The 26,408-nt window shown below is 47.4% G+C and overlaps 2 protein-coding genes across 15 annotated transcripts in view; one reads left to right on the top strand and one right to left on the bottom strand.

Annotated features, from left to right (window-relative positions):
* LOC121299719 (liprin-alpha-2-like) overlaps positions 1 to 26,408 on the bottom strand; it is a 47,783-nt gene that overhangs the window by 19,904 nt on the left and 1,471 nt on the right. For 10 of the 13 annotated variants that reach the window (XM_041227680.1, XM_041227668.1, XM_041227670.1 and 7 more), the window contains exons 2-7: positions 3,773 to 3,874; positions 3,516 to 3,680; positions 2,720 to 2,794; positions 1,497 to 1,592; positions 474 to 695; positions 219 to 365 (exon numbers count right to left, since the gene is read on the bottom strand). In XM_041227680.1, coding sequence (XP_041083614.1) covers positions 219 to 365; positions 474 to 695; positions 1,497 to 1,592; positions 2,720 to 2,794; positions 3,516 to 3,680; positions 3,773 to 3,874 — 807 coding nt within the window. Of the gene's footprint in view, positions 1 to 218; positions 366 to 473; positions 696 to 1,496; positions 1,593 to 2,719; positions 2,795 to 3,515; positions 3,681 to 3,772; positions 3,875 to 7,762; positions 8,321 to 26,408 lie in introns of those variants that run through there. The other 3 variants (XM_041227682.1, XM_041227672.1, XM_041227679.1) reach the window with 2 other exon arrangements.
* Positions 8,959 to 13,710, top strand: LOC121299744. 2 transcript variants are annotated; one of them, XM_041227743.1, is made up of 5 exons: positions 8,959 to 9,560; positions 10,501 to 10,575; positions 10,970 to 11,103; positions 11,349 to 11,558; positions 12,794 to 13,710. In XM_041227743.1, the coding sequence occupies exons 1-5, from the start codon at positions 9,392 to 9,394 to the stop codon at positions 12,812 to 12,814; spliced, it is 609 nt and encodes a 202-aa protein (XP_041083677.1). In that variant the 5' UTR covers positions 8,959 to 9,391; the 3' UTR covers positions 12,815 to 13,710. The 2 variants fall into 2 exon arrangements, with proteins under 2 accessions (XP_041083677.1, XP_041083678.1); XM_041227744.1 differs by having other exon boundaries at positions 8,962 to 9,560; positions 10,973 to 11,103.

Genomic DNA, 26,408 nt, shown 5'->3' with positions numbered 1-26,408 from the left:
ACAGCATGGGCAGGAGAGTGGGAATGCAGAGACAGCAGCGCACACACACACACACACACACACACACACACACACACACACACACGTTTGATCCATTTCTGCTTTTACTATGAGTTTAATCACTGAGCTTGTTACACTGTTGCTGATCCAGCTCGTAGTAAAACCCAGAATGGGTGAAACTGCTCTACAGCAGGAGTCTCACTCCCAGCCCTGCTCACCTGTCTGTAGAGAGACTCCTTGTTGACCAGCTCGTTCTCCAGCTTGTCATTGAGGTCGTGTATTGAAGTGGTTTCTCTCTGCGCAGCCAGGTAGCGTTTCTCTAGCGTTGTAATCCTCTCCTCCATGTCTTCCTTCTGAGCCAGAGCCTAGGACACAGGCACACAGTAAAGCAAAACAAATCCACAAGCAGCCGTCCCTCCAAGCTTTCAAACCACAGAAGAAGTGAGGCCAGGTCTCAGAATTTGCACCCTCACCTCACGGATGTCCCGCTGGCACTTGCTGCTCATCTCCTCGCTCTTCAGCAGGTCTTTGTGGGCAGTGTTGAGGTCAGCCTCCAGCTCGGCCACGCGGGCCGTCAGAGCGGCCACGCGCTCTTTGCTCTGCACCAGCTCAGCGTTGCTCTTCTCCAGCAGCTCCTGTAACTCCAGAACCCGGCTCACCTCGTCATGGGCGTCGATGGAGCCGTTCGGAAGCCTCTAGCACAAGACAAAGCAGACAGCGGCACATTTCATCCTGAACCACTGCAGGGCCATTGACAGGACGCAGCCTTTTACTGCCTCTCCTCAAGCGTGTGTATAGATATATATTACACACACCCACACATAGTGTGGCAATCCCTGCGTTCCTTACCTCTGTGTGTCCTGTATAATTGTATAACTGTATAATTTTCTATCGCAGTTTCTTGCTTACTAACTATTCCAGTGGTAAAAAAGACTCTTCAAGTCTGCCGGTGAGCAAGTGAGATGGGGAAGTATATCAGCGTTGCACAGGTTTGAACAATGCCCCACCCATTGGCGGCAATGCACGGTCGCAACAGTGATATGCTTCCCCGCTTCACTTACAGCCTTGAGGAGTCCCATCAGAAGCCAGAAGCAGAACTAACAGCAGAGAATCACACAGAACACACACAGCAGGGTATTGAACGAGGCAGAAATGAAAGGGATTGCTTTAACTCTCTCTGGCTATCCCGGGAACACCATGAAAAATACAATGCAGGGGAATTCAGACACTAAACCGCGACGCATCTTAACACTGCTGCCCTTCAATATACTTCCTTCCACTGTAAAGGAGACTTGATAGACAAGCATGAGCTCCTGCTTCATTGCAGTCAGAACAACATGAGTACAAAGGCAGGGGCCAGGCCCGCCCCTATGGTGTCTGACTTTGCCTCTGCTTATCAGGGCAGGTTCTTTTTTGCCGGTCTCTATTGCATTACATTGTGTGCTGTAAAGAAAGCCGTGCGCACTAGCGCATTCCCATCACTACCATTAACCCACCTTCCAGGTTGGCTTGGGCACTGGTTCTGTCCCATCAACGAGATCTCCTTCAGGCTTGTCCTTCCTCTGGGGGTGCCCTTGTCTTAGCACTGAAAGCTGGGAAGCAACATGAGAACATAGAGGAGGATTCAATCAGAAAACACAGCAAGGCATTCTGGTTTTGCAGATCTATTCAGATCCTGGGACTAAATCACACTGTGGCCAAAGCTACAGTGTGGAAGCATTACAGTGCATTGCCAATGGATATCGCTGAGCAATGGGACTGCTGTCATGTAAACGGGGGGGGCAGTTCCAGGTGATGCATGCCTGGATCTCAGCTGCTCTCGATTCCAGGTTTTAGACACATTAACGGAACTGATGCTGCTCAAGCGCTGCACCTGGCATGCTGGGGGGTGTGTTTCTGCTTACGGTGCAGTTTCTTCATCCAGCAACACAGCGCTAGAAATCAAATCACGGAAAACTCAGCAAATACCCCAGCACTGCTTCCAAACGTGCCAAGCACATCTCCTGTAGAGGGGGGTCCAGGTGGAGATGTCTACACTGTAAACCCTCTGCTGTTTAGGGGAGACACCTTTCCAATAAATGTTTATTCACACGTGTCAGGTCAGAAATATACATAACAGAATACAGATAGTGGAGCTGCATGGAAGGGGGATTAGCAGGTTCTCGTATCAAAGGGCTTGCTCTGTATTTCAGAAAAGAGTTTAACACCCAAGCTCTTACTGTGTGTGCGTGCGTGTGTGTGAAGGCTGCTCAGGGTTTAAGTTGAAATGAGATAGAATATGGAGCAAATGTTTTTGGTTTTTGTTTCAGGGGGGACCGGTTATTGGTTGCACATTAGGTGTACCAGATGCACTTGGAGTTCAGACATGATTCCGAGAGCGCTAGTCAGGCAACGATGAAGCTTTTTAAACTTCCGAGCTCGAATAAATAAGTCACCATGATGCAATGACTGAAAAAGATCTAAGAAAAAAACAAAAAAACAAGCATGCATTAGTTAAGAAAACACTGACGTGTCACATCCCTTCTAAAAGTTCCCTGTAATCAAAGCCTAACGATGTGTAATGCAGCCCAGTGAAGGCGTAACCGCTGTGCCTGCATTTGTGGTTATAGAGCTTTCATCTCACACAGAATCTCTGCCGAGGGATTAGTGAAACGCAATGGGAATGCGAGGCTGGTGCTGCGTGGAATGCAGCGCTGTACAAGCTGCATGGGTGCGCTACCTCTTGGCTGGCGGCTGCTAGCTGCCCCTCCAAGGTTGTCACTCTCTCCAGAGACACTCTCAGTCGCTCACGCACCTACAGGGAGGGAAAGAAGTGCCGGTTCATTAGAGGATCAGGGCAGGCTGAAGAGTCGGGTTATACAGGTATAATCAGCAACCCACTTCTTAATACTGGTAACAAGGATCATGCCTGGAGTACACTATTAGGATTAGCAAGAAGCACACATGTGGAATCTACACCAAAGACCTGAAATGTGCAAATGATTACACATAGCGATGTCATGCATTGAGAAGACTTTATTATTTAAATTAAGCAAGAAAACAGATATATGTGAGACTCCAAGACAGTTAATCAATCAAATCAATGACGATCAATAAATCACGGTAAACAGAAATAATGAAGGTCTATTTAAAATGCACAGACTGGGCCCACAAAACTGGACAATTTAGATCATTAAAAAAAATCTAATAGTCAAAATGCATGGAAATCGATTTATATGGTCATGTGACGTGTTTCACTAGAACTATGTGCGTGCAACTATTCAGCAACGGGACAGGATCTCAGTGACCGTGGGTGCTCACACAATCATCACTCAACACAGTGGCAGCACACCTGAGACCTACACAGTCAATGCAATAGTGTGACAGGTAATAAGACTTGTGACAGCGTTTCTTCAGCTGCACCCACTTGAAGGTCATTTCTCCTTGCATGTCGGAGTCAGTATATCAGCTGTACATTAGCGGAAGAGGCCGGGCCTGTTTCAGTGAAAGGACTCCTCATTCTCCACATCTCTCACCTTCTCGTCCAGAGCTTTGTGATGCTCGAAGAGGGACTTCAAGGCTTTCAGGACCTCCACCTCGCTGGAGACTCCAGAGGGAGGCTGGGCCTGTCTCTTCACCACCGTCATCCTCAGGGAGCGCTCGTGTCTCGAGACGAGGCACTCCAGGTGCTCCAGTAGCAGCTGTCAGGAGGACGGACACACACACAGAGTCACAATGAGCGCGCTGGCACAGTCCAGCTATCACAAAGGGGTTACACTGCCGCATCACTCACTCTCGTGTTGTTCCTCTCTGCTTTCAGTTCAGAGATCTCCTCTTCTTTTTCCAGCAGCTGTTCTCTGCACCCGTTCAGCTCCTTCGTTAGGGTTGCAAACTCCTGGAAGCACAAAGGATTCTGCAGTGAGCAGTCTGCCTGCAGTCACCCATTACACTGCTGGCATCCAGGGACACAGCGGTCCACAGTCATTATCACTGCCTCGAAACCTGAGCCTGTCTGGAGAACCCCAAGTGCCCCTCGCTCCCTTCAAATCACGAGACAATGGGACCTTTCAACTCTGCCAGCCCCGCCTACTCTACATAAACAGAGATGGCAGGTGACAAAGTTGAAAGGTTACATTGTCTCGTGATTTGAAGGGAACGAGGGGCACTTGGGGTTCTCTAGACATAAATATAAAGCAATTGCAATGAACTACTTGCATTGCAATGCCAAACAATAGACAATGATACAGAACACAAATAATATTAAACAGGTAAGATAATGTATATAATAATTACATACTAGCAAGGTAGATAATATAAACTGAACATTTATCTCATTTTCTGCACTGCAGTATTCCCTTGGTAATGTGTATATGGAGGACAGCATCACACATTAATCTCACAAAATCAACAAGCCTGTCATTAATATGCTGAGCGCCATACAGTACAAGAACTATATACATATATATATATATACACACACATATATACACACACACACACACACACACACACACACACACACACACACACACACACACACACACACACGATTCATCTGGAAGAGGTTTGCTATCCTGGGGCTTTAAACGTGTAGGCTTGTGCTCCTGCAAAACGTAACAGTTCTATATCTGAACAGACTGGCGCACCCCAGGGCCCTGGACTCGATGAACAGGGCTGCTCACTTTAGCCTTTCAGAGGGAAGCTCTGTGCGGTTCAGCGGCTCTGTCACTACCAAAACAATTAACAGAAAAAAAACTAATGGAGAAATGGTTGTTTTTTTTTCAAGCTGGCTCCCTGTTGTAGTGAAATGAATTAGATGATGCTGCAACCATGTTCTCGTGGGTTTTGAAGTAGCCCCCCACACCCCCATCGTAAAGGACCAGGATCCCTTTCTGTGTGCTTGGCAGCTCAAAGCGCTCCCCGAGCCAGCTACCCTGAGCAATCAATAATCCAGCAAGCAACAGCTTCCTGCCCCCACACTCTCTCTGTGGAGCCCAGCACCTCACAAACAGCCGTGCAGCTCCCACTGGCACGGCTTGCAACAGCCTGGCTGGTGAAGACACTGCACTGTGGTCCTCTTATAATCCACTAAACCCTCAGCTTTGCCGTGTCTCGTCATGTCTGCTACATCAGTTTACACATACGATCACTCACTCCTGACACACGGCACACCGCCCCCTCTCAGTGTGTTATGAAATTTTGTTCAGGAGTTGCTCTTGAGTTCCAGTTGCCTGCCCTAGACATTAGCAGACTGGATATTATACCGTTCCAGTGCCACCTAGTGCACAGTCAGCAGCAGTGAGGACAAAACCACAGGATCCCGGATCCGAAGTGGAAGACCATTACCCTGCCGTCACTCCGGCTTCTATAGGAGCGAGTGTGGGAGTCCGCTGCAGAGGAGCGAGAGACACAGGGGGCTGAGACGCCAGCACCGGAACCCGGGCTGGATTGATTTCCAACAGAAAAGAAAAACAAAAAGGTGTAAAACCATGCAGGTCCAAAAAGACAGCTAACAACACGAGACGCAAGACCGAGGTCCTACTGCAAGTGACTCTGCAGCAGCAGCTGTTGATGCACTGTCCATTGCCTGGTCCCTGTAACCCACTTTGGATAATACTAATGATAATAATACTACTAATAATAACAGATCCTCTAAACTTTCCCAGGGCTAGTTTCATCTGCCTGCTGTTTGTCACGTCCTGACTGTCTTCAGCAGCAAACATGTTCTAATTGGGTCTCAACAGCACCCCAGAGACTGCTCAGCACAGCACTCAGAGACACACGTTACAGCAGCAAAACGGCCCACATGTTTAAAACCCTGTTTAATATTTGGGTTTAATTATCTATGGTTGTTTTACACTCGTCTCCAGACCCCAAGCTTACAAGTTTTATTTTATTTTTTCTGAATTATTTATATTTTTGATTAATATTGAAATTGCACTGTTTTTAGAGATTGATTTGGAGATCACCTGCTTTTTTATTATTTTGGGGTTCTGGAGTTCAGAACAGTGACTCTTAATCGTGTCCCAGGTGGACCTCTGTTCCAGACGCTGCGCTGCGAAGGCGGAGTCTTTTCAGAAGCAGGATCCTCTCTGCAGGGCTATAAATGAGGTTGTTTTTTTTTTTTCTCAAAAGTTGATTAGATTGAGCAGTGGTTTATTGGTCCACGCGTGCTCCGCAGTTTGACTGTTTTCACCCTGCTGGGAATCAGAAATCCTTTTCACCTCTTGCACAGACCACACTGTTTGGGGCAGCCCTGCGGGGTAACGGATGAGCCCAGACCGCAGCGTCGGGAAGGCAGCTGGAATTATTTATCTTCCTCCTCGCTGCAGCTGCCCCAGTTTAAAATTAGCACACATGACCACCCAGTATTTATAGGAATAGGAGCTCTGCACACATTTTAGGGCTCTTGCAATTAGCCGGTAATAGCTTGCTTCATCCAATATGACAGTTCCCAGAGGATTAGGAGAGACCATGGAAAAGGGCTAGGGCTGTATCATGCAATACAGCTTACACATTAAGTACATTGTAACTATGCATAATAGCGTTGTACATAAATACACAGTAATTAGAGACACTTCATCTAAATTGTTACCATATTTTGCACACAGGATTCTGAATTCTATAAAGAATGCTACAGGTGAAGTTTGGAAAAACCTAACTGGAATATCATTCAAATACTGGTTTATTCCCCTAAATCCCAGATCACAGCAATGGCAACACAATGGATCTGGAGCGCATATCCTGCTACAGCAGCACGCTACCTGCTCACCAGCTCTTAGAAGGGCTTCAGCTACTTGCAGCAATGGGAGGGTATAAATGACATTTTTGTAGAGACAGCGTTTTACTAGAAAACCAATAGAGATGATATTTTGGGCTCGAGGCAGCAGCCTTCTTGTGCAAGTCAAATTATTCTGCAAATTTATTCTGCGTCACAGAATCGAAATACAAAGGAGGCGATGCAGGCTTCGATTCCTTGCGATATCCCTGCTCGCTGGCACTGACTCGATGCAAATGCACAAATACACAGACAGCTTCGCACGAACCTACTTACAACCACTGTTTCATAGCAGCATCTTTTATCCGTGCAGGTTTAAAAACAGTTTCGCAGCTATAAAGCGGCGTGTTTCCCCACAGTTACGTTCGGTTATAAAAACATGACCCCTGGATCACTGCTTTAGGCTCCCCTGCTCTCTGTTTCTTGGAAAACAGACCTGCCTGGCTTTGCTCTTTGTTACCGCCTCGGAATTGGGTTCGAGCAGCTAGAACACACACCGTACTTCCTCAGTGTTTCATCAACAATAAACCCGCATGCGGCTGTGCACCTTGAAGACTGACTAGCCTCACCGCATTCACAACCTCGCACACCCCTGTGCAGCTGGTATTGCATTGCACCGAGGCGCTTTGATCTGCTAGCTGTGAACTACCGAGATGAGTGGTCTGTGAAACTGGGCTTCATTGATTATGCACAACCTGGCTTATTAAGTAATTATAAAGAAATACAATCGCTAAATATTTCATTGTTAATGCATGAATCGCGTGTTAATGCGCGCACCTGCCTGCTCCGCGGTACTCACTGCGGGTAATAAAGAGATTATCTTTTAAAATAAGTGTTTTTTATTCGGTTATCGTGCTGCAAATCACCCCTTCAGACAACAATCCCAGAGCCGTCAAAATCACGTTCGTGTTTTAATTTGCAATAACAATACAGATCTATATAGCCTACCACCGCACACTGGAAGTCTTCCTAATACAAGAACGCAGAGTCGAACTGGTCCTTTACCTGATACATGCAGGTGTTGAAGTGCAGCCCATTTTGCAGACGGATTTTCACAGAGGTGTCGACGAGGTCCATGGCCAGGCAACCATAGCCGCCCTGCCAATAAGCGGGCTCGTAATGGCTAAAGCGCGAAGAGGTTTATTTAAAATCAGAAGCCGCGGTGTCCCGTTCCAAATCATTCAGGGCATGTCACCACACTTCCCAATACAGACACAGGCACTGGCCGTGCAGCAATAAACACGCTAGCAGCGAGATCCGAGCAGTCACTCGGAGCAGGTGAAGCGGTGCGGTGTGTGTCTGAAGGCGGGGTGGAGCGCTACCCCGCACGGTAACAGTGAGTGAAGTTCTCAGCCCGGCACGTTCAGAAGTGGCCCAGCTGCGGCCCGATATCCACGCTGTTTAAAAGACGGCCAGGTGAGGGATGGCCTCGCATTGCACTGGCTGCACGACACGCACAGATAAGCAGACGCGACGTCGTGGTTTTTCCCCCTGTGCTATTTCAAGCATAGCTTAAATTTAGCTCGACAGCAAAAGTCCGCCAAGTAACTCTGACTGAAATAACCCAATTAGCACATTCTGGCAAGCGCTTCTTCACACTGATAGCTGTATTTATAGAGGAAACGCAGGCAACCGGAGAAAACAGCACCCGTGAAGTCTCTGGATTTAAAAAAGAAACGAGTGACGAAACCTACACGACACAGCTCCCGTGCTGTATTCCAGTACTGTTGAAAAAGATGCATTCAAATGTGCGTGTTAGTGAATGTGTAAGACACGCTGAAAAAAATGCAATTCGTTTTTTACATGTTTTGTGAGCTAGGCCAGATGATACAAAGCACTTCAATACTTATTGGTATTCTGGATTCCACTCCGAGCCTCGTATATACAGACACACTATAGAGGTTTATAAACTTTCCTGAGGCTTCAGCACGAAGCATCACAGCGCCATCGACTGGGCTCAGTTTGCACAGGGTTACACAACTCTGGCCCTCTTCCTGTCATAATAATGCTGTTTTCCCAAGAGATTCAGACACACACACATTGATTACATTGGCTGTATTCAGACTGGGGACCGTGTCACATAAAAAAATGCAACAAACATCGTTTTCACTTGCAGGGGGAACTAATAATTAAAAAGGGGGACAGTTTTTAGTGCCGCACACTCACACTAAGTTATCGTGCACAGTGCAGAATAATTGGTCAGGCACTGTTTAGATTACATTTCAATTAATAAAGTAAACATGAATATACTGGACTAGGGGGTAAATTGATTGTTAAAGAGCTGATTTTTGCTGGACAACAGCAGTAATGGGACCGAGAGATTCCCGGAATAGAGCTGCTTCATTAAACAGACAAGACGCTGCTTAAAAGTGCGCTGTCCGTGTCGTTGCTGTGGGCAACATGTTTTTAAAAATAACCGAGGAACTGCGGAGCGTCTCTCCCTGGGAAATGAACAATGGATTCACTACTTAGTTACAGAAACACTGTAACGATAAGTGTTACAATAACACAAGCAAATCCGAAAATGAAAGAAAAAACGCGGTCAAGCGCAACACAAGTAGCAATCTATGTGTCGCACAGAAGCGTGTCCCACACAGGCTCTCTGGAGCGCAGCCAGCGCTAGGACCTTACTGCATGTGCGTCTGTATGATACGAAGAGCACGGAGAAGGGCTGGTCCAGGAAGTTTCACTCTGAAACGAAACGAGAGGCTTCTCATCTTTCAATACAGAAACATGGCCAGCACAAACACCGTGGAGGAGGAAACGGCTTTAGTGGTGCAGGAGCTCTTCGACCGGCAATTAGGTAAGAATGTGTTATATTAAACACCAAACCTGCGTAGCATACTGTGATTAGGCAGGGCAATTGATTGCTGGAGGCCAATCTGGCATGTCTCTGGACTGTGGGAGGAAACCCACGCGAACACGGGGAGAACATGCAAATTCCACGCAGACAGACCCCCGAGGCCGGAGTCGAACCCGGGACCCCGGGACCCCGGAGCTGGGAGGCAGCAGCGCTAACCCCCGCGCCGCCAGATTCTCTGCTTACAATCAAACTGAAAAAAAAAGATGCCTTTGAAAACACACCCCTGAAACAGCAGGCCTGCTCTGAAATGACCTTCGATTTTGTGGTGGAGTTTTGTGTACACAATCCACTGTTTGTGTTACCATGCAGTAACAATTAACTGTTTCAGTGCCACAGTGAAGGTTTCATTACCAATGGACGATAGCATCTCCACCCGCAGTCCTTTTACATTGCAGAAAATGGATAGCACTGTGCCCGGATAGCATTTTTTCCCTTGCTTTTTCTGTGCATTAATCTCAGATTGCCCTGGTTTGCCATGTTTATTAATATGGTAAGGCATGCCAGGCTGGTCTTTACAGTGTTGTCCATTATTATTATTATTATTATTATTATTATTATTTATTTATTTATTTATTTATTTATTTATTTATTTTATTTGTTTATTTATTTATTTATTTATTTATGTATTTATGTATTTATTTTTTGCTTGATGTTTGCAACCCATTTGATCAGATAGCCATGCCCCATGCTTCTGCAGCAGCAGAGTTGTATAGCTGTTTGATTCCTACCCTCTGGAATGAATTCCCAAGTGATATTAGGAGCATCCCTTCTCTCTCTTCATCTTTATCGGAGAGCACGACCAGTGTGTGTGGACTAGATTCAAAACTAACCCACCTACACTAGATTCAAAACCAACCCACCCACTCTGTTGTATTCGCAGGGGCCATCACACCGATACGCAAGATTGTGTCCTGTCCTGATTTCAGACCCAACAAAAAATCCACTAAAAAAAAGGGTAAGATACTAATCCAAATTTCATTAAAACTGTTTTGCTATTATGAAAAACATAAAAACTATTCAAATCCCATTGCCACTGATTTTCACTTGGATTTCAAATCCGTAGAGCATATACGGAACGCTGCCCACCATACAGGGATGTCACAAAGGCTCCCGTGCACAGCACAGTACAGCAGCCCGGCTCATGTCAGACCTGTTCAGACTCAGATAAGTTATTCCTTGTGTGTGCCTTTAGTTTTTACCAAGGTAAAGGCTCCAAAACTGCAAAAATGCAGTGTCTACAAAGCACAGATTAACTTGGTTAGAAACCAGCTGACCCTAACAGTCCCTAAAGCTCCCTTCAGGATGCGTGTTCTCTATACACACGTCTCCCATAATGTCTGTGTTTTCAGTAGATGACGAGTCATTCGATGCCACACTGATTGCTGAGAAGATTGAAGAACTGAGTGACTTGATTGACAAGTCGTTCGTTCAGTGCCATGTGGATGTGCTAGTGGAAAAAGCCAAGGGCGCTTCTCCAGAGCAGGTAATGGAAAGCTTCGAATCTCTTCGAAGCTGTTTCAACATCGTCTTCACTTTGATCGTGTTCTGGAATGAGGAAGGTTGGTCACACCCAGCACTTGGGATTCTCCAGACAAGCAGAGTTCTGAGTTGTCTTCATTATATACCTCTCTCTCTCTCTCTCTCTTTCTCTGTTGATTGTCTAAAGTGATGGTGTCTCCAGCCTTGCAGAGCTGCAGTATTTCAAATGCATTTCTCCATTTCTCTCAGGTAATAGCAGTGTTCTCACAGACAGTGAATGGCCTTTGCAAACCCTCGGAGCTGGACAGTATGAGCACACTGCAGGTCGCCACGGCGATGGCTTTATATGCTTATAAGAAGAGTCCAGAGCTGTCCCCGTCTCTCCGCCAGGCGATGACACACTTCCTGAACACAGATCTGAAGGGCTGGGTTCAAAAGCAGGGTGGCTGGATGAGCTGGGTGAGTGCCAATCACTGGACTGGACTGGAGGGAGCACCCTTTCTCTTAGAGAGTGAGGGGGCAGCTCAGTGATTTGCTCATGATTTGACTGGAGGGAGCACCCTTTCTCTTAGAGAGTGAGGGGGCAGCTCAGTCTCCAGATTTGCTCATGATTTGACTGGAGGGAGCACCCTTTCTCTTAGAGAGTGAGGGGGCAGCTCAGTGATTTGCTCATGATTTGACTGGAGGGAGCACCCTTTCTCTTAGAGAGTGGGGGGGCAGCTCAGTGAGCTCATGATTTGACTCACCCTTTCTCTTAGAGAGTGAGGGGGCAGCTCAGTGATTTGCTCATGATTTGACTGGAGGGAGCACCCTTTCTCTTAGAGAGTGAGGGGGCAGCTCAGTGATTTGCTCATGATTTGACTGGAGGGAGCACCCTTTCTCTTAGAGAGTGAGGGGGGCAGCTCAGTGATTTGCTCATGATTTGACTGGAGGGAGCACCCTTTCTCTTAGAGAGTGAGGGGGCAGCTCAGTCTCCAGGCTCATGATTTGACTGGAGGGAGCACCCTTTCTCTTAGAGAGTGAGGGAGGCAGCTCAGTGATTTGCTCATGATTTGACTGGAGGGAGCACCCTTTCTCTTAGAGAGTGAGGGGGCAGCTCAGTGATTTGCTCATGATTTGACTGGAGGGAGCACCCTTTCTCTTAGAGAGTGAGGGGGCAGCTCAGTGATTTGCTCATGATTTGACTGGAGGGAGCACCCTTTCTCTTAGAGAGTGAGGGGGGCAGCTCAGTGATTTGCTCATGATTTGACTGGAGGGAGCACCCTTTCTCTTAGAGAGTGGGGGGGCAGCTCAGTGATTTGCTCATGATTTGACTGGAGGGAGCACCCTTTCTCTTAGAGAGTGAGGGGGCAGCTCAGTCTCCAGGCTCATGATTTGACTGGAGGGAGCACCCTTTCTCTTAGAGAGTGAGGGGGCAGCTCAGTGATTTGCTCATGATTTGACTGGAGGGAGCACCCTTTCTCTTAGAGAGTGAGGGGGCAGCTCAGTGATTTGCTCATGATTTGACTGGAGGGAGCACCCTTTCTCTTAGAGAGTGAGGGGGCAGCTCAGTGATTTGCTCATGATTTGACTGGAGGGAGCACCCTTTCTCTTAGAGAGTGAGGGGGCAGCTCAGTGATTTGCTCATGATTTGACTGTACAGAGAGCAGATCTTGCTGATGTGCTTGCTAACTGTCTCTTGTTTCTGTTTTTAGGCTTTGAGAAATGCTGACTGATGTGAGGATGAGTCTACTCCAGGGTCTGTGTTCTGAATTGTTCCAATGCTGTGTTAAACAGCAGCTTGAAACCTGGTTCCAGGAGACCTGGTTTGAGGGAACTCTGCCGTACCAAACCCCAAGTCTCCCTGCCTGGTGTGCCATGCAGGGGCTTGAAACCCAGTCTCCTGAAACCACGCTCCACGCTGCAAAGAGGCTCCGTGTTCGCTCAGGAACACAGGGAGCGGAATACGAAACTGCAGGATTGGAACATTTACAGGGCTAATGCACAGCCCTACTGTTAATACTACAGCACTATCAGTCATGCGCTTGACAGCTGGTTTAGCTTGTTGCATATAACTCTAACATATCTGCTGTAATCGTAAGGAGTTTTAAAGTTAATGTTGAGAGCTATGAAAATGTACTCATGTTTTGCTTGTTTTCTTTGTGCACATTTAAACATTAAAATAGTTCTATAACTCTCTAGCATCCAACCACCCCAGTGTAGTTACTGGGGGTGTACTTAAAGGGTTGTCTGAAGACACTGTGTGAACTGTGAGAAGAGTGAGTTCTGTGCAGACTAGAGTCAGTGCTGAGCTGCGACAGCCTGCGAATCCTGCATCTCTTTGAGAGAGGCGCACTATCGCCACTAAATCTATTGGGTCCCCCTTGTGGCAGAAGGCTGTAATTCAGTTCAGAATATACAGTAAAGTACAGGTTTGAAACGAGGGATAACTGCAGTGTTTAAACAAAACAAAACAAACAAAAAAATTGTCTACACAATGTTTAAATGATTAAAACATTTAAAAAAAAATAATCATTTTTCTGCTCTGCTTTTACTTTTACTTCCCCGCGGCTGAAGAAGAGCTTTTTCTCCAAACCTGTCCTGAAATAAAAGATTTTATTTTATCGTTTAACCCTTGTGTGTACATGTGTGATGTAAGTAAACGCATACCCATACCTGTAAAAAAAATATATATGTAGTTTGTTGTCTCGCTGTCATAGACCCTTTTAGAGAGGTCTGTACCACGACAATATATTATAGCTCTTCAAAAACTATTGTGTTCACAGTAGACAGTCAATTACAATGGAGGTTTTGACACAGTTAACTTTGTAATCTACAAGAATTTCCACCTGGAAATCTATATAGCAGATCCCTGTTGGCAAATCAGATCAACAAACACACACGCATATATATATATATATATATAGAGAGAGAGAGAGAGAGAGAGAGAGAGATCTGATTGGCCAGGAGAGGATTGAATGGTTTCTTACAGTGTAAGGCTTCATGGTTTAAGCTCCCTGGTGTTGAGCCAGGCTGCTGTATGACATCACTGCATAGCACTGACTCCTCTCAGTGTGAGGGGCGGAGGAAAGGGCGCGCGGCTGATCTCAGACACACTATGCAATCCCTGGAGCCTCTGCAGTGTAAGGGATACGCTTCAGGTGCTGTCCTGGGTGTCACAGGATTTCAAGAACCACGAAGCAAACAACCCCGGCCTTCCAGCAACATGGCAGACGGGTAGAGAAAGCTGCAGAGGAGACTGCGGTCCGGTTAACAGACAGCCCGGCGCTGCACTGAAACTCATTCCTCATTTACTGAAACACATCTTTTCCATGTGAAGCCGAGGGTTTGTAAATCAGAACTTTCCACAAGAGCAAGGGTTGTTGCTGTAGTCAAGTGCATTATTAATCAAGCTGTAAATACGAAGCGCTTCACGTAAAGACCCCCCCCCCCCCACAGTCTATTAGTCATTCATTTGCATCACATCAGCGTTTCTGTCATCCTGCGTTAGTCCTTCACCAAGACAGTAGCCCTACACTGGACTGCAGCTCTGGAGAGTCGAGTAAGAAAGCACAGTGAAGGCTTGAGCAGCCCTGCCAGCTTCTGTGTGGCACTCCACCAACGGTGATCTCATCTTCTGTCACGCACGCACTCACACACACACACACAGACATCCACCTCCGCTGTCTCCACGGCTGAATCTCCTTTTAACAGCTCAAATCCAATTTAGCTCCTGGAAATTTCGAGGGCAAACAGGTGCTGATGAATCACTTGGCAGAAAAGATCCTCTCACTTCCCTAGCTGCAGGTGTTGGCATGTGTGCCTGCCACGTGAATGAGAGGAGCTGAAAGGGTTTTAAAGAGCGACTAGGTGTGGCTCTGAAATATCTCACTTATCTTGACTCCTGGGTGCTTCTTTCTCACTTTCACTTTTCTTGCACTCACCACAGCCTGGTGAATCTTTCAGAAGCTTAAAACACTCCTCTGTCCTCAATAGAGCATGCTGGTACACCAGAGTGTAACCATTAACCGGTCCCCCTGCAACACGCCATGGATGTAAGAAATGGGCCTACATCAAAAAGAAATACCACATGGGCTCAATGTAATGTTTCCTTGTGCCACTGGGGGAAGTGTGTTGTCAGTAAAACAGGTCCCCCACACATCCTAACCCTGGAATACTTGCTATGTTCTTGTCTGCATTTTCCTATTTTTGTGAGTTCTGACAAACGATGGCCTTTAGTTTTTGAATGCATTAATAATGTACTGACATTGTGGTATTATGATAATCTCATGCAGTACAACAGCTTTCTGCAATACACAGTACAGAAGAGGCAGCGCCAGCAGCTGCCCGAGTCTTTGATGACAGTTCAGCTCTGCCTCAATGGTACAATGGTCCTGCACTGTGGGGCCCTGGTATTGACAGACACACCACAGTCCTGTCTCGCTGGCTGCCCATGTAAATATAGACATGCTTGCTCTGCCTCTAAAGAATATTACTTTGCAGATAAAGCCGAGAATGCTTATTCTATTGGCTTGCACGTTCTCTTCATAGTTCTTCAACAAGACATCTGACATGCTCCATATTCCGAGGTTGGGTTCACTGATTTCCAGAATCCCACACACTGCCCAGAGGAGACACACCGTCACAGGCTGCTCAAGAAACACTTCCCTGGCAATTATACAAAGTAGACAACATGAATCGAAAACAGGAAGCTACATATTCTATATAGGAGATAAAGCTGGGCAGCCTTTACCAACACACTGCACAGAACCAGGTCATGGACAAGCACATAGTGTCCCCCCCCCCCCCCCCCCCCCCCGAGCATGCCAGGGGCTGAGATTCAGAGTGGATATTTGAAGCAACGCCATTCCTTTACTGCGCAGGTCAGAGAGTAATGCAGGGTGTCAGCTGAGCTGAGCTACTGGAAAACAATACTGTAAACACGCCTATGAGCTAAGCATCTACAAGCTTCTGGGAAATTAAAAAGCAACAGGACAGGACAGCCTGCGTGCGTGCGTGTGTGTGTGCGTGTGTGTATGGAGTGCGTGTGCGTGTGTGCAGCTAGACCTGCCGGTGCCCGCAGGCGCCCGCTATCCATATCCAGCCTTGATGGGTGAGCTCTGCTCTTGTCATGAGACTATAAACATAAGGCATGGGGAGAAGAAGAAGAGGCAGCTCTCTCACTGGAGACTGCGCTGCACTGCTGCTGTCCCGGGGGAAACAGGACACTGCTTTCTGAACCTGTCAGAATTTTCTGCTCTTTCACAATTGGCCACACTAAATGTATTAATAATAATAATAATAACAATACTAAAAATCCAGACTCCTTACCAGCTGCTTTGGAAGCTCCAGGCCTCCCATAGTGAAATGCTAATGCATAATCTTCAACCTGCAGCCCTTACTTGCAATATTAACTGAGCGAGCGTTCCATTAGATTGCAGAGCCCTTTACAACCTCCCCCCTTGACAGTCCCCAGATCTGCACAGTTCCCTTAATCAGCTCCTTCTGCATGATTGAGAACAAGAGGCTAACCGTGTGCAAAGAGTGGGGGGCTCTAAATGACAGGCTGTGGCGTTAGCTGTGATTAAACACATGCAATATTGTGAGGCTGATCTGTACACTCTACCATAGAGCCTCTCTAGAACAATTAGACCGTTTTGCAGTCATGCTGTGCATTAGTTATGGCTGCAGTGGCTGTCTGTATTGACGATGCTGTTTCACAGACAGAAAGCTGGCTCAGGTTCTGTGCCTCTGAATTCTTTCACAGACCCCAGTAATGTCCACCGCAGTCCCTTGTTGCCGATTGCAAGTTAAGACAAGGCTATAAACTGATTTTCCTCCGCTGCTGCTGGCACGCTGCCAGCTTGCGAATGCTGTTCCCATGGCGACGGCTGGGATGTGCTGCAGCAGCAGACTGGGCTCAAGAAACATCCGATTCCTCTCATCTGTTTGTTCTGAAGCTCGGCGCTTTACCAGCTTGTTGGTGTGCAAAGAATGTGTCCTTCCCACACTTCTCTGAGCTTTACCATGCTCACCTGTGCCAGACATCCACTGTGCTTTACCATGCTCACCTGCGCCAGGCATCCACTGTGCTTTACCATGCTCACCTGCGCCAGGCATCCACTGTGCTTTACCATGCTCACCTGCGCCAGGCATCCACTGTGCTTTACCATGCTCACCTGCGCCAGGCATCCACTGTGCTTTACCATGCTCACCTGCGCCAGGCATCCACTGTGCTTTACCATGCTCACCTGCGCCAGGCATCCACTGTGCTTTACCATGCTCACCTGCGCCAGGCATCCTCTGTGCTTTACCATGCTCACCTGCGCCAGGCATCCACTGTGCTTTACCATGCTCACCTGCGCCAGGCATCCACTGTGCTTTACCATGCTCACCTGCGCCAGGCATCCTCTGTGCTTTACCATGCTCACCTGCGCCAGGCATCCACTGTGCTTTACCATGCTCACCTGCGCCAGGCATCCACTGTGCTTTACCATGCTCACCTGCGCCAGGCATCCACTGTGCTTTACCATGCTCACCTGCGCCAGGCATCCTCTGTGCTTTACCATGCTCACCTGCGCCAGGCATCCTCTGTGCTTTACCATGCTCACCTGCGCCAGGCATCCACTGTGCTTTACCATGCTCACCTGCGCCAGGCATCCACTGTGCTTTACCATGCTCACCTGCGCCAGGCATCCACTGTGCTTTACCATGCTCACCTGCGCCAGGCATCCACTGTGCTTTACCATGCTCACCTGCGCCAGGCATCCACTGTGCTTTACCATGCTCACCTGCGCCAGGCATCCACTGTGCTTTACCATGCTCACCTGCGCCAGGCATCCTCTGTGCTTTACCATGCTCACCTGCGCCAGGCATCCTCTGTGCTTTACCATGCTCACCTGCGCCAGGCATCCTCTGTGCTTTACCATGCTCACCTGCGCCAGGCATCCTCTGTGCTTTACCATGCTCACCTGCGCCAGGCATCCACTGTGCTTTACCATGCTCACCTGCGCCAGGCATCCACTGTGCTTTACCATGCTCACCTGCGCCAGGCATCCTCTGTGCTTTACCATGCTCACCTGCGCCAGGCATCCTCTGTGCTTTACCATGCTCACCTGCGCCAGGCATCCACTGTGCTTTACCATGCTCACCTGCGCCAGACATCCTCTGTGCTTTACCATGCTCACCTGCGCCAGGCATCCACTGTGCTTTACCATGCTCACCTGCGCCAGACATCCTCTGTGCTTTACCATGCTCACCTGCGCCAGGCATCCACTGTGCTTTACCATGCTCACCTGCGCCAGGCATCCACTGTGCTTTACCATGCTCACCTGCGCCAGACATCCACTGTGCTTTACCATGCTCACCTGCGCCAGGCATCCACTGTGCTTTACCATGCTCACCTGCGCCAGGCATCCACTGTGCTTTACCATGCTCACCTGCGCCAGGCATCCACTGTGCTTTACCATGCTCACCTGCGCCAGGCATCCTCTGTGCTTTACCATGCTCACCTGCGCCAGGCATCCACTGTGCTTTACCATGCTCACCTGCGCCAGGCATCCACTGTGCTTTACCATGCTCACCTGCGCCAGGCATCCACTGTGCTTTACCATGCTCACCTGTGCCAGGCATCCACTGTGCTTTACCATTCTCACCTGCGCCAGACATCCACTGTGCTTTACCATGCTCACCTGAGCCAGGCATCCCTGTGCTTTATGATTCTCACAAGCGCCACCAATCCACTGTGAGCCCTCACTTTGCTATGCTTTTACTATGGCAAACTGCTGTTAGTGAAATGGAGTGGCCCTCAAGTGATATTGCGTATAGAATATCAGTGATATGATTAGATCTCCATTGTAACATGTGGAGATAATAAGGCTGGCGTTGATTCTGCAAGCAGAACGGGTTTGGTCGTATATTTTAACTGCGGTTTTTGTCTGCTTCCGGATTGGTGGATGACAGTATTTTAGACTCGTCCCACAGTCAGAGATGTCCAATGGTGTTCTCAATGAGTAGGTCCATGGAGCACTGCAGTATACTGTTCCAGTATTTGAATCCCAGAACTGGGGTGTGTTTTTATCTATTCTATACAATCTCTGACAACCAGAACCTCTAGCTGCCACTGGCAAACCAATTCCACTGAGAGCCCTCCGCTTCATGATTCCACAAGCAAACCAATTCCACTGAGAGCCCTCCGCTTCATGATTCCACAAGCAAACCAATTCCACTGAGAGCCCTCCGCTTCATGATTCCACAAGCAAACCAATTCCACTGAGAGCCCTCCGCTTCATGATTCCACAAGCAAACCAATTCCACTGAGAGCCCTCCGCTTCATGATTCCACAAGCAAACCAATTCCACTGAGAGCCCTCCGCTTCATGATTCCACAAGCAAACCAATTCCACTGAGAGCCCTCCGCTTCATGATTCCACAAGCAAACCAATTCCACTGAGAGCCCTCCGCTTCATGATTCCACAAGCAAACCAATTCCACTGAGAGCCCTCCGCTTCATGATTCCACAAGCAAACCAATTCCACTGAGAGCCCTCCGCTTCATGATTCCACAAGCAAACCAATTCCACTGAGAGCCCTCCGCTTCATGATTCCACAAGCAAACCAATTCCACTGAGAGCCCTCCGCTTCATGATTCCACAAGCAAACCAATTCCACTGAGAGCCCTCCGCTTCATGATTCCACAAGCAAACCAATTCCACTGAGAGCCCTCCGCTTCATGATTCCACAAGCAAACCAATTCCACTGAGAGCCCTCCGCTTCATGATTCCACAAGCAAACCAATTCCACTGAGAGCCCTCCGCTTCATGATTCCACAAGCAAACCAATTCCACTGAGAGCCCTCCGCTTCATGATTCCACAAGCAAACCAATTCCACTGAGAGCCCTCCGCTTCATGATTCCACAAGCAAACCAATTCCACTGAGAGCCCTCCGCTTCATGATTCCACAAGCAAACCAATTCCAATGAGAGCCCTCTGTTTCAGGATTCCGCAAGCCGGTGCCATGGTAACCACTTGGTGCAGCTCAGATCTGGGTCTATTTTAAAGACTAAATGACAGGCACATGGTTGTTGTCGTTCTGCAGTCCTATCTGTTTTGTCAAAAGCGTTTCTAAGATGTCAACAAGCTCTCTTTCATAACAAGGTATTTTAACCCTTTAGCTTCACACTGTCTACGCAGTTCAGAACCAAGCAGTGGACGCAATCTGCCTGTATCTACAGATCAACTAGATCAGTTACCTTGGTGCTATTTATCACTGAAAAGCAGGGCTATAGATTTCTTTAATCTAGCGTAGAAACCAGCTATCAGCTTTTCAAATGTTTGCTAAAACCTAGATCTCTTTACAAAACATTATCAGCTGTTGAGATCTATTAGAGCCATAAGGTTGTTGCTTGTTTAAGTGCAATGATGCAATAGTCCAGTTCAATATGCAAACGCCATGATGACATCATCACAGCAAATCTGAGCTCAGCGACATCAGCAGCTGCAGCCAGGCTCTGCGCTTCAGCACAAAGTCACATCGCATCTCATCACAGGGCTAATTACTCATTGAATTCCTTCACTGGGGTGGGGGTAGGGAGTGTCTCAGCCGTCTCTTTGTTGATCCCTCGCTGCTATAAAGAGAACGCGATCCCAGTCTGGCCAGGCACAGGAATGAGGAGCGCGAAGCTTGTCAACGCGAATCACAGCACCAGAGAGTCAGCCGCTTGAGGACGGCGCGCCATGCTGTATCTGCTTACAGAGGGAGCCACACTAAAGGAAGGGTCCCTGGAACCAAGGCAGTACAAAAAAAACACACACTTTGCATGAAAACAGAAGAATCATAAAAACAAAACAGGCCTCCCCTGAGCATGCACACATCAATGCAGCCTGGAAATTAAAAAAGAAAACAACAAAAACACAACCAGACAGCCACTGCAAAGCAGTTCAAGCTGTGAAGTTTCAGATCCGTCATATATTCACAGACCCAGTTGCCTTTCCCTTTTGCTCTTGTCACATCACACAGTTTGTGTAGTTTGCATCTCTAACTCATGGCAAAGCGACAGGGCAGTGCGTCTTTCTTAATGATCTGTACTAGGAACTTGCCATGTAAAATAATTCTTAAGCAGGTGGCTGGGAGTCAACACTGTATCCCTGTCTGCGGATCAGGCTAATGTAGGGCGGGGGGGCTGGGGGGCTTTTAACACGCGGAAGCAATTGATCCAGCTGGCACTCTGCCCCTTATTCCAGCAGGAAAGAAAGAAACCGGAGCCAGGCTGAATGGCCACTTCACAAGCCGAGGTTAAAATCAGCAGGCAGGGAGTTTCACAAATCCACACACACACGACACGTTGCTTGGAGACAGAAAAGCTCAATTTACATCTATTAAAGATAAAGCATTATATTAGCAGGGACCGTTAGCAGATCAAAGCACTGACGGTACCTGCAAGGGATTTGGAGCTGCCACTGCACAGCGCTCCTGATAAGGGACGACGCTCTCTGGATCTTACTGAGAGCCGTAACCCTGCAGTGGATCAGCGGTCTGTGCCATCACCTGATCCAAGCAGCTGCAGATCGAAGCATCACTGAAATGTTAAATTAGGACCTAACTAGTTACTGTAGTTGCTGTAAAAGACAGAAACAAGCTTTCAAAGACACCGGTAGAGATGCTGCTTGTGTGCTCTTCTGTTATTGATTTCACAGAGCACTGTTTAGATCAATTCTAATTTGTTAAGGGCCACATTAATGCCTACAGATGGTTTCTATCCATTAACATGTCAATGACACTTCAGAACATTTATCCAAGCAGTTTTAAATACAGTGCAAACAGTACGCTCACAAACAGAGCTCCAGACATTGTCAAACAGAGCACTTTTGATATTTGTTATGAAGTGGCGACCGGTCAACGTTCCACCCCTATGCTGTAGAAATCAGAAACAATGCAGGAAACAACTGACAGTATCTGAAAGGACACATTCGCAGCATCAGAAAGCTATTGTTCACAAGACCATTTCAATCTTCTGCTCTATCTCTGTCACTCCAAACGCCTGTCCACAGAAACCCTCGGAGGACTGGAGAAAACCAAAGCCAGGCTTGATGTGTGCAGAGAAGGATCCCTGCAGAAGATGATGCGAATATCAAATGAAGACTGGGGCTTCGCTGCCTGGGCCTGGGGAGTGTGCCAGCAGTCCTGTCTCGGGCTCCTCTTGGGTTTGCATTACTGCCAAAGGATTCAGACAGATTGATTATGCTTTGGATGTCAGTGCACCGTAAGCATTTTCTACAGAAGAGAAACACACTTTCTCAGGGCTGTCGATAGTGAAACACGACTCCTTTTTATTTGATGAAGCTGACCAGAGGTGGTGGATGCAATCCAGGGACACCATTTGAAACTGGATAACGTTTAAATGGGAAGCTATTAACATTATTTACATAGAGTTGAAGAACGAGGGCTTGTCTATGCAGCGAGGTCTTTAGTAAGGAAGCTAGCGGTCGGAACACAGTAAAGTTCAATTATGGGAAGCTGGAGATCAGTTGCAGTACACAGTCTACAGCTGGTAATATAAGAAGGAACGTTCCTGTAATGAAATCTTTGAGGAGGCCAGCTTGCTCCAGCATACCCAGTCGCTGCAGCTAGCGTTCGCCCAGGAGCAATGTGAAAGGAAAACACTTCACAATGTGACAGCAATTCCGCTGCAGCAGCACAGCGTCGTGCATTCTGCAGTCTCAGTAAGGTACCGAGTGTGCCTAAAGGTGGATCTGTTATACCACACAGAAAACCTGCAGAGTTATCTGGAAATAATTCTAGAAACTCTGACACTGGGTGAGTTTGAGTATCTTCTACAAGAGCTGAGACCTCAATCATTGCACCCCTGTTTTTTAACCCAATTTGAAAAGCCCTAAAGAGCCAACCTCTGTTCCTGCTCTTAACCCATCCTATTCTTACCCTAAGTGAGGGCCAGACTAGCCAGTCTCCTTCTGACCAGCAGGGATCACTGTAGTGCGATGTGAGCCCAAACCTAGCCCCGCGGGAGTGTGAAGGCGATACAGCGAACAGACGGTCCCTCAGTCAAGGTTGACAGCTTGGCATGGCTTCTTTACAAGTTTGCATGACTGCTGTCCAGGCTGTCGTGCTTAACTAGGTGAGCCAAAAAAGAACCGTTTATAAAGCACCTTAAAAAAACAGAATGAGAGCAAGCATTTTAGCTATTTGTCGAAGCAGGAGGCAGTGACAATGCTATGGCAGCTTTCTGCTCCTTCTGCTGTCCAGTCCAGTGCTCCCGCAATGACAAGAATACAAACCCTTGGAAATGGACAGTGTGGGGGGGCTGTTCAAAAAGGGACTCGCAGGCAGGCGATCCTTTCAAGTGCTTCAGAGAAGGAATCATTCAGACGATTTCAGACGCAAGCTGAGGACAGGGCTGTGCCTCTACATTGATTAACAGATAAGAAAACTGCTGTGCAGGATGTAAATGGAGCTGAAACACAGGCCACGGAATGGGGAAGGGACTGAGAAAGATGAGAGAGCAGGAACATGGGATGTAAGGGCTTTTCACTTTCAGTGCATTTCTTCAATTCGCTAAATACATTCTACACACCACCCAGGTGACCTGTAAAGTGACATTAAAGCCTGTCAGCCTGACTGTCACATGCGAGATCACTGTTTGAGTGAAGCTCGTCATTATCGGCGTATTATTGAGAATTTGAATGCTTGAATTAGGTCGCCACGTAGTCTTCTTTGTTCAAGACTGAACAGATTCAATTCTTTTAGCCTGTCTGCATACGACATGCCTTTTAAGCCCGGAATAATTCTGGTCGCTCTTCTTTGCACTCTTTCTAGAGCAGCAATATCTTTTTTATAGCGAGGTGACCAGAACTGCACACAATATTCAAGATGAGGTCTTACAAGTGCATTGTACAGTTTTAACATTACTTCCCTTGATTTAAATTCAACACTTTTCACAATGTATCCGAGTATCTTGTTAGCCTTTTTTATAGCTTCCCCACATTGCCTAGATGAAGACATTTCTGAGTCAACAAAAACTCCTAGGTCTTTTTCATAGATTCCTTCTCCAATTTCAATATCTCCCATATGATATTTATAATGTACATTTTTATTTCCTGCGTGCAGTACCTTACACTTTTCTCTATTAAATGTCATTTGCCATGTGTCTGCCCAGTTCTGAATCTTGTCTAGATCATTTTGAATGACCTTTGCTGCTGCAACAGTGTTTGCCACTCCTCCTACTTTTGTGTCGTCTGCACAGTATGTACACTCATTCACCCCCACTCCTCCACAGCAGATAGTGTGGAGCAGCGATCCAGGTGGGGAGTCCGGACCTGTGATGTTTGTATCACACTGGAAAGCTTTCGCAAACCTGCCAGGTCACAGAGACCAGGGAGTGAGAGCAGCAGGGGTAAGGTGAACAGGAAGAGGGAAACTATTCTAGGATTCAACCCTGTGAGATAGACAAACAAACACAGTCTGAACACACACACACACACACCACACACACACACACACACACACACAGACTCACAGGCACACACACACACACATACAATATGTCTGAGTGTCTGAGTGTCCGGTGTGTGGTCTGTCTGTGTATGTCAGAGTGTCCGTGTTTGTTGTTCCGTGTATGTCAGTGTCAGTCTGGGGTACGGTCACATTTGACTGGAGTTTGAATGACTTGAGAAAAAGTTTGTTTACAGAAGCAAGTTTGTAACTGCAGACCTAACACACAATGAACACAAGCCACACAATCAACACACACACACACACACACACAGCAACACACAGCACCCTGACCCCTGAATCAACCACAGCAACACACAGCACCCTGACCACTGAATCAACAACCACAGCAACACACAGCACCTGACAGAACAACCACAGCAACACACAGGCACACACACAGGCACATACAGACTCACAGACACACACTCACAGACCCCATCTCAAGTTTGTAAACTGCAGACCTAAAATGAACCAACCACAGCAACACGCAGCACCCAACCCTGAGCCCTACTGTGCTCTTTTTCAAATTCGTTTCAAATGAATACAAGCCACCCTGACTCCTGAATCAACCACAGCAACACACAGCACCCTGAGCCCTGAATCAAAAACCACAGCAACACACAGCACCCTGACCCCTGAATCAACCACAGCAACACACAGCACCCTGACCCCTGAATCAACCACAGCAACACACAGCACCCTGACCCCTGAATCAACAACCACAGCAACACACAGCACCCTGACCCCTGAATCAACAACCACAGCAACACACAGCACCCTGACCCCTGAATCAACAACCACAGCAACACACAGCACCCTGACCCCTGAATCCAACCACAGCAACACACAGCACCCTGACCCCTGAATCAACCACAGCAACACACAGCACCCTGACCCCTGAATCAACCACCACAGCAACACACAGCACCCTGACCCCTGAATCAACAACCACAGCAACACACAGCACCCTGACCCCTGAATCAACCACAGCAACACACAGCACCCTGACCCCTGAATCAACCACCACAGCAACATGCAGCACCCTGACCCCTGAATCAACATACCTACAGACCCCTTTACATTGACTTCCATACAAAATGTGTTAGTCTGGACTCACTTATTACAAAAATCAGTACCAAGAGCAAATCAGGGTTTTGTTTTTTTTTAACATAGTGAAATGATTGCGTGGGGCATCTTTGGTTGATACACTGTTCTGGGGTACCAGACCTGGCACTTCTTGATTGTCACCGGGCTGTCAGCAGACTGGCTCAGGGCACTTCAAGGTGTATTTATAACTCCTGTTATAGCGTGATGCTGTCTGCTACAGGGATCACATTACAACAGCATTAACCCCACAAAGAAGCAGCACTGTCTTAATGGATTGCAAGCCAGACAGAGCCCTGTATGACAGCCATGCCTAGTGTTATTTCTTGTGCAATGAAACTCCTGCGTGGCACTGCCTGGTCAAATCACTCGGTAAATACACACATCTGCAGGATTGTTTCTTTGGTTTATTGTGTCTTGGTTTTACTTTTTTTGCTGGACCAATTATTGTGAGAGGAAAAAAAAAAAAAAACGTTTTCGGGGATTAGTGTATTAGAAAGTAAATGCAATTAAGCGATCGCCTGTGCAGCCGTGTTAATTGTGACAGCTTGAACACGCCATCGATAACGCGTTAATCGAAGCAAGCTAAACCATAGAGCGCGCTACATGCAGTGCTCTTATTATTATTATCAAGCTTGACAGAGCTGCTCAACGTGGGACCTGGTATAAAACACACTGTGGCGTCATAAACATAAAGTTATATATATAACATTGTTCT

Source organism: Polyodon spathula, chromosome 25 (assembly GCF_017654505.1).
Source record: "Polyodon spathula isolate WHYD16114869_AA chromosome 25, ASM1765450v1, whole genome shotgun sequence".
Taxonomy (NCBI): Eukaryota; Metazoa; Chordata; class Actinopteri; order Acipenseriformes; family Polyodontidae; genus Polyodon; species Polyodon spathula.
The sequence above is the reverse complement of the archived record's forward strand: the minus strand, read 5'-3'. Positions and strand labels throughout refer to the sequence as shown.

Excerpts from the sequence above, each read along its gene's own strand:
- LOC121299744 (XM_041227743.1), top strand. The coding sequence starts at position 9,392 with ATGTGCGTCTGTATGATACGAAGAGCACGGAGAAGGGCTGGTCCAGGA. Across the intron at positions 11,104-11,348 it reads AGGGCGCTTCTCCAGAGCAG|GTAATAGCAGTGTTCTCACA; the intron begins GTAATGGAAAGC and ends CATTTCTCTCAG. Across the intron at positions 11,559-12,793 it reads AGGGTGGCTGGATGAGCTGG|GCTTTGAGAAATGCTGACTG; the intron begins GTGAGTGCCAAT and ends TTCTGTTTTTAG.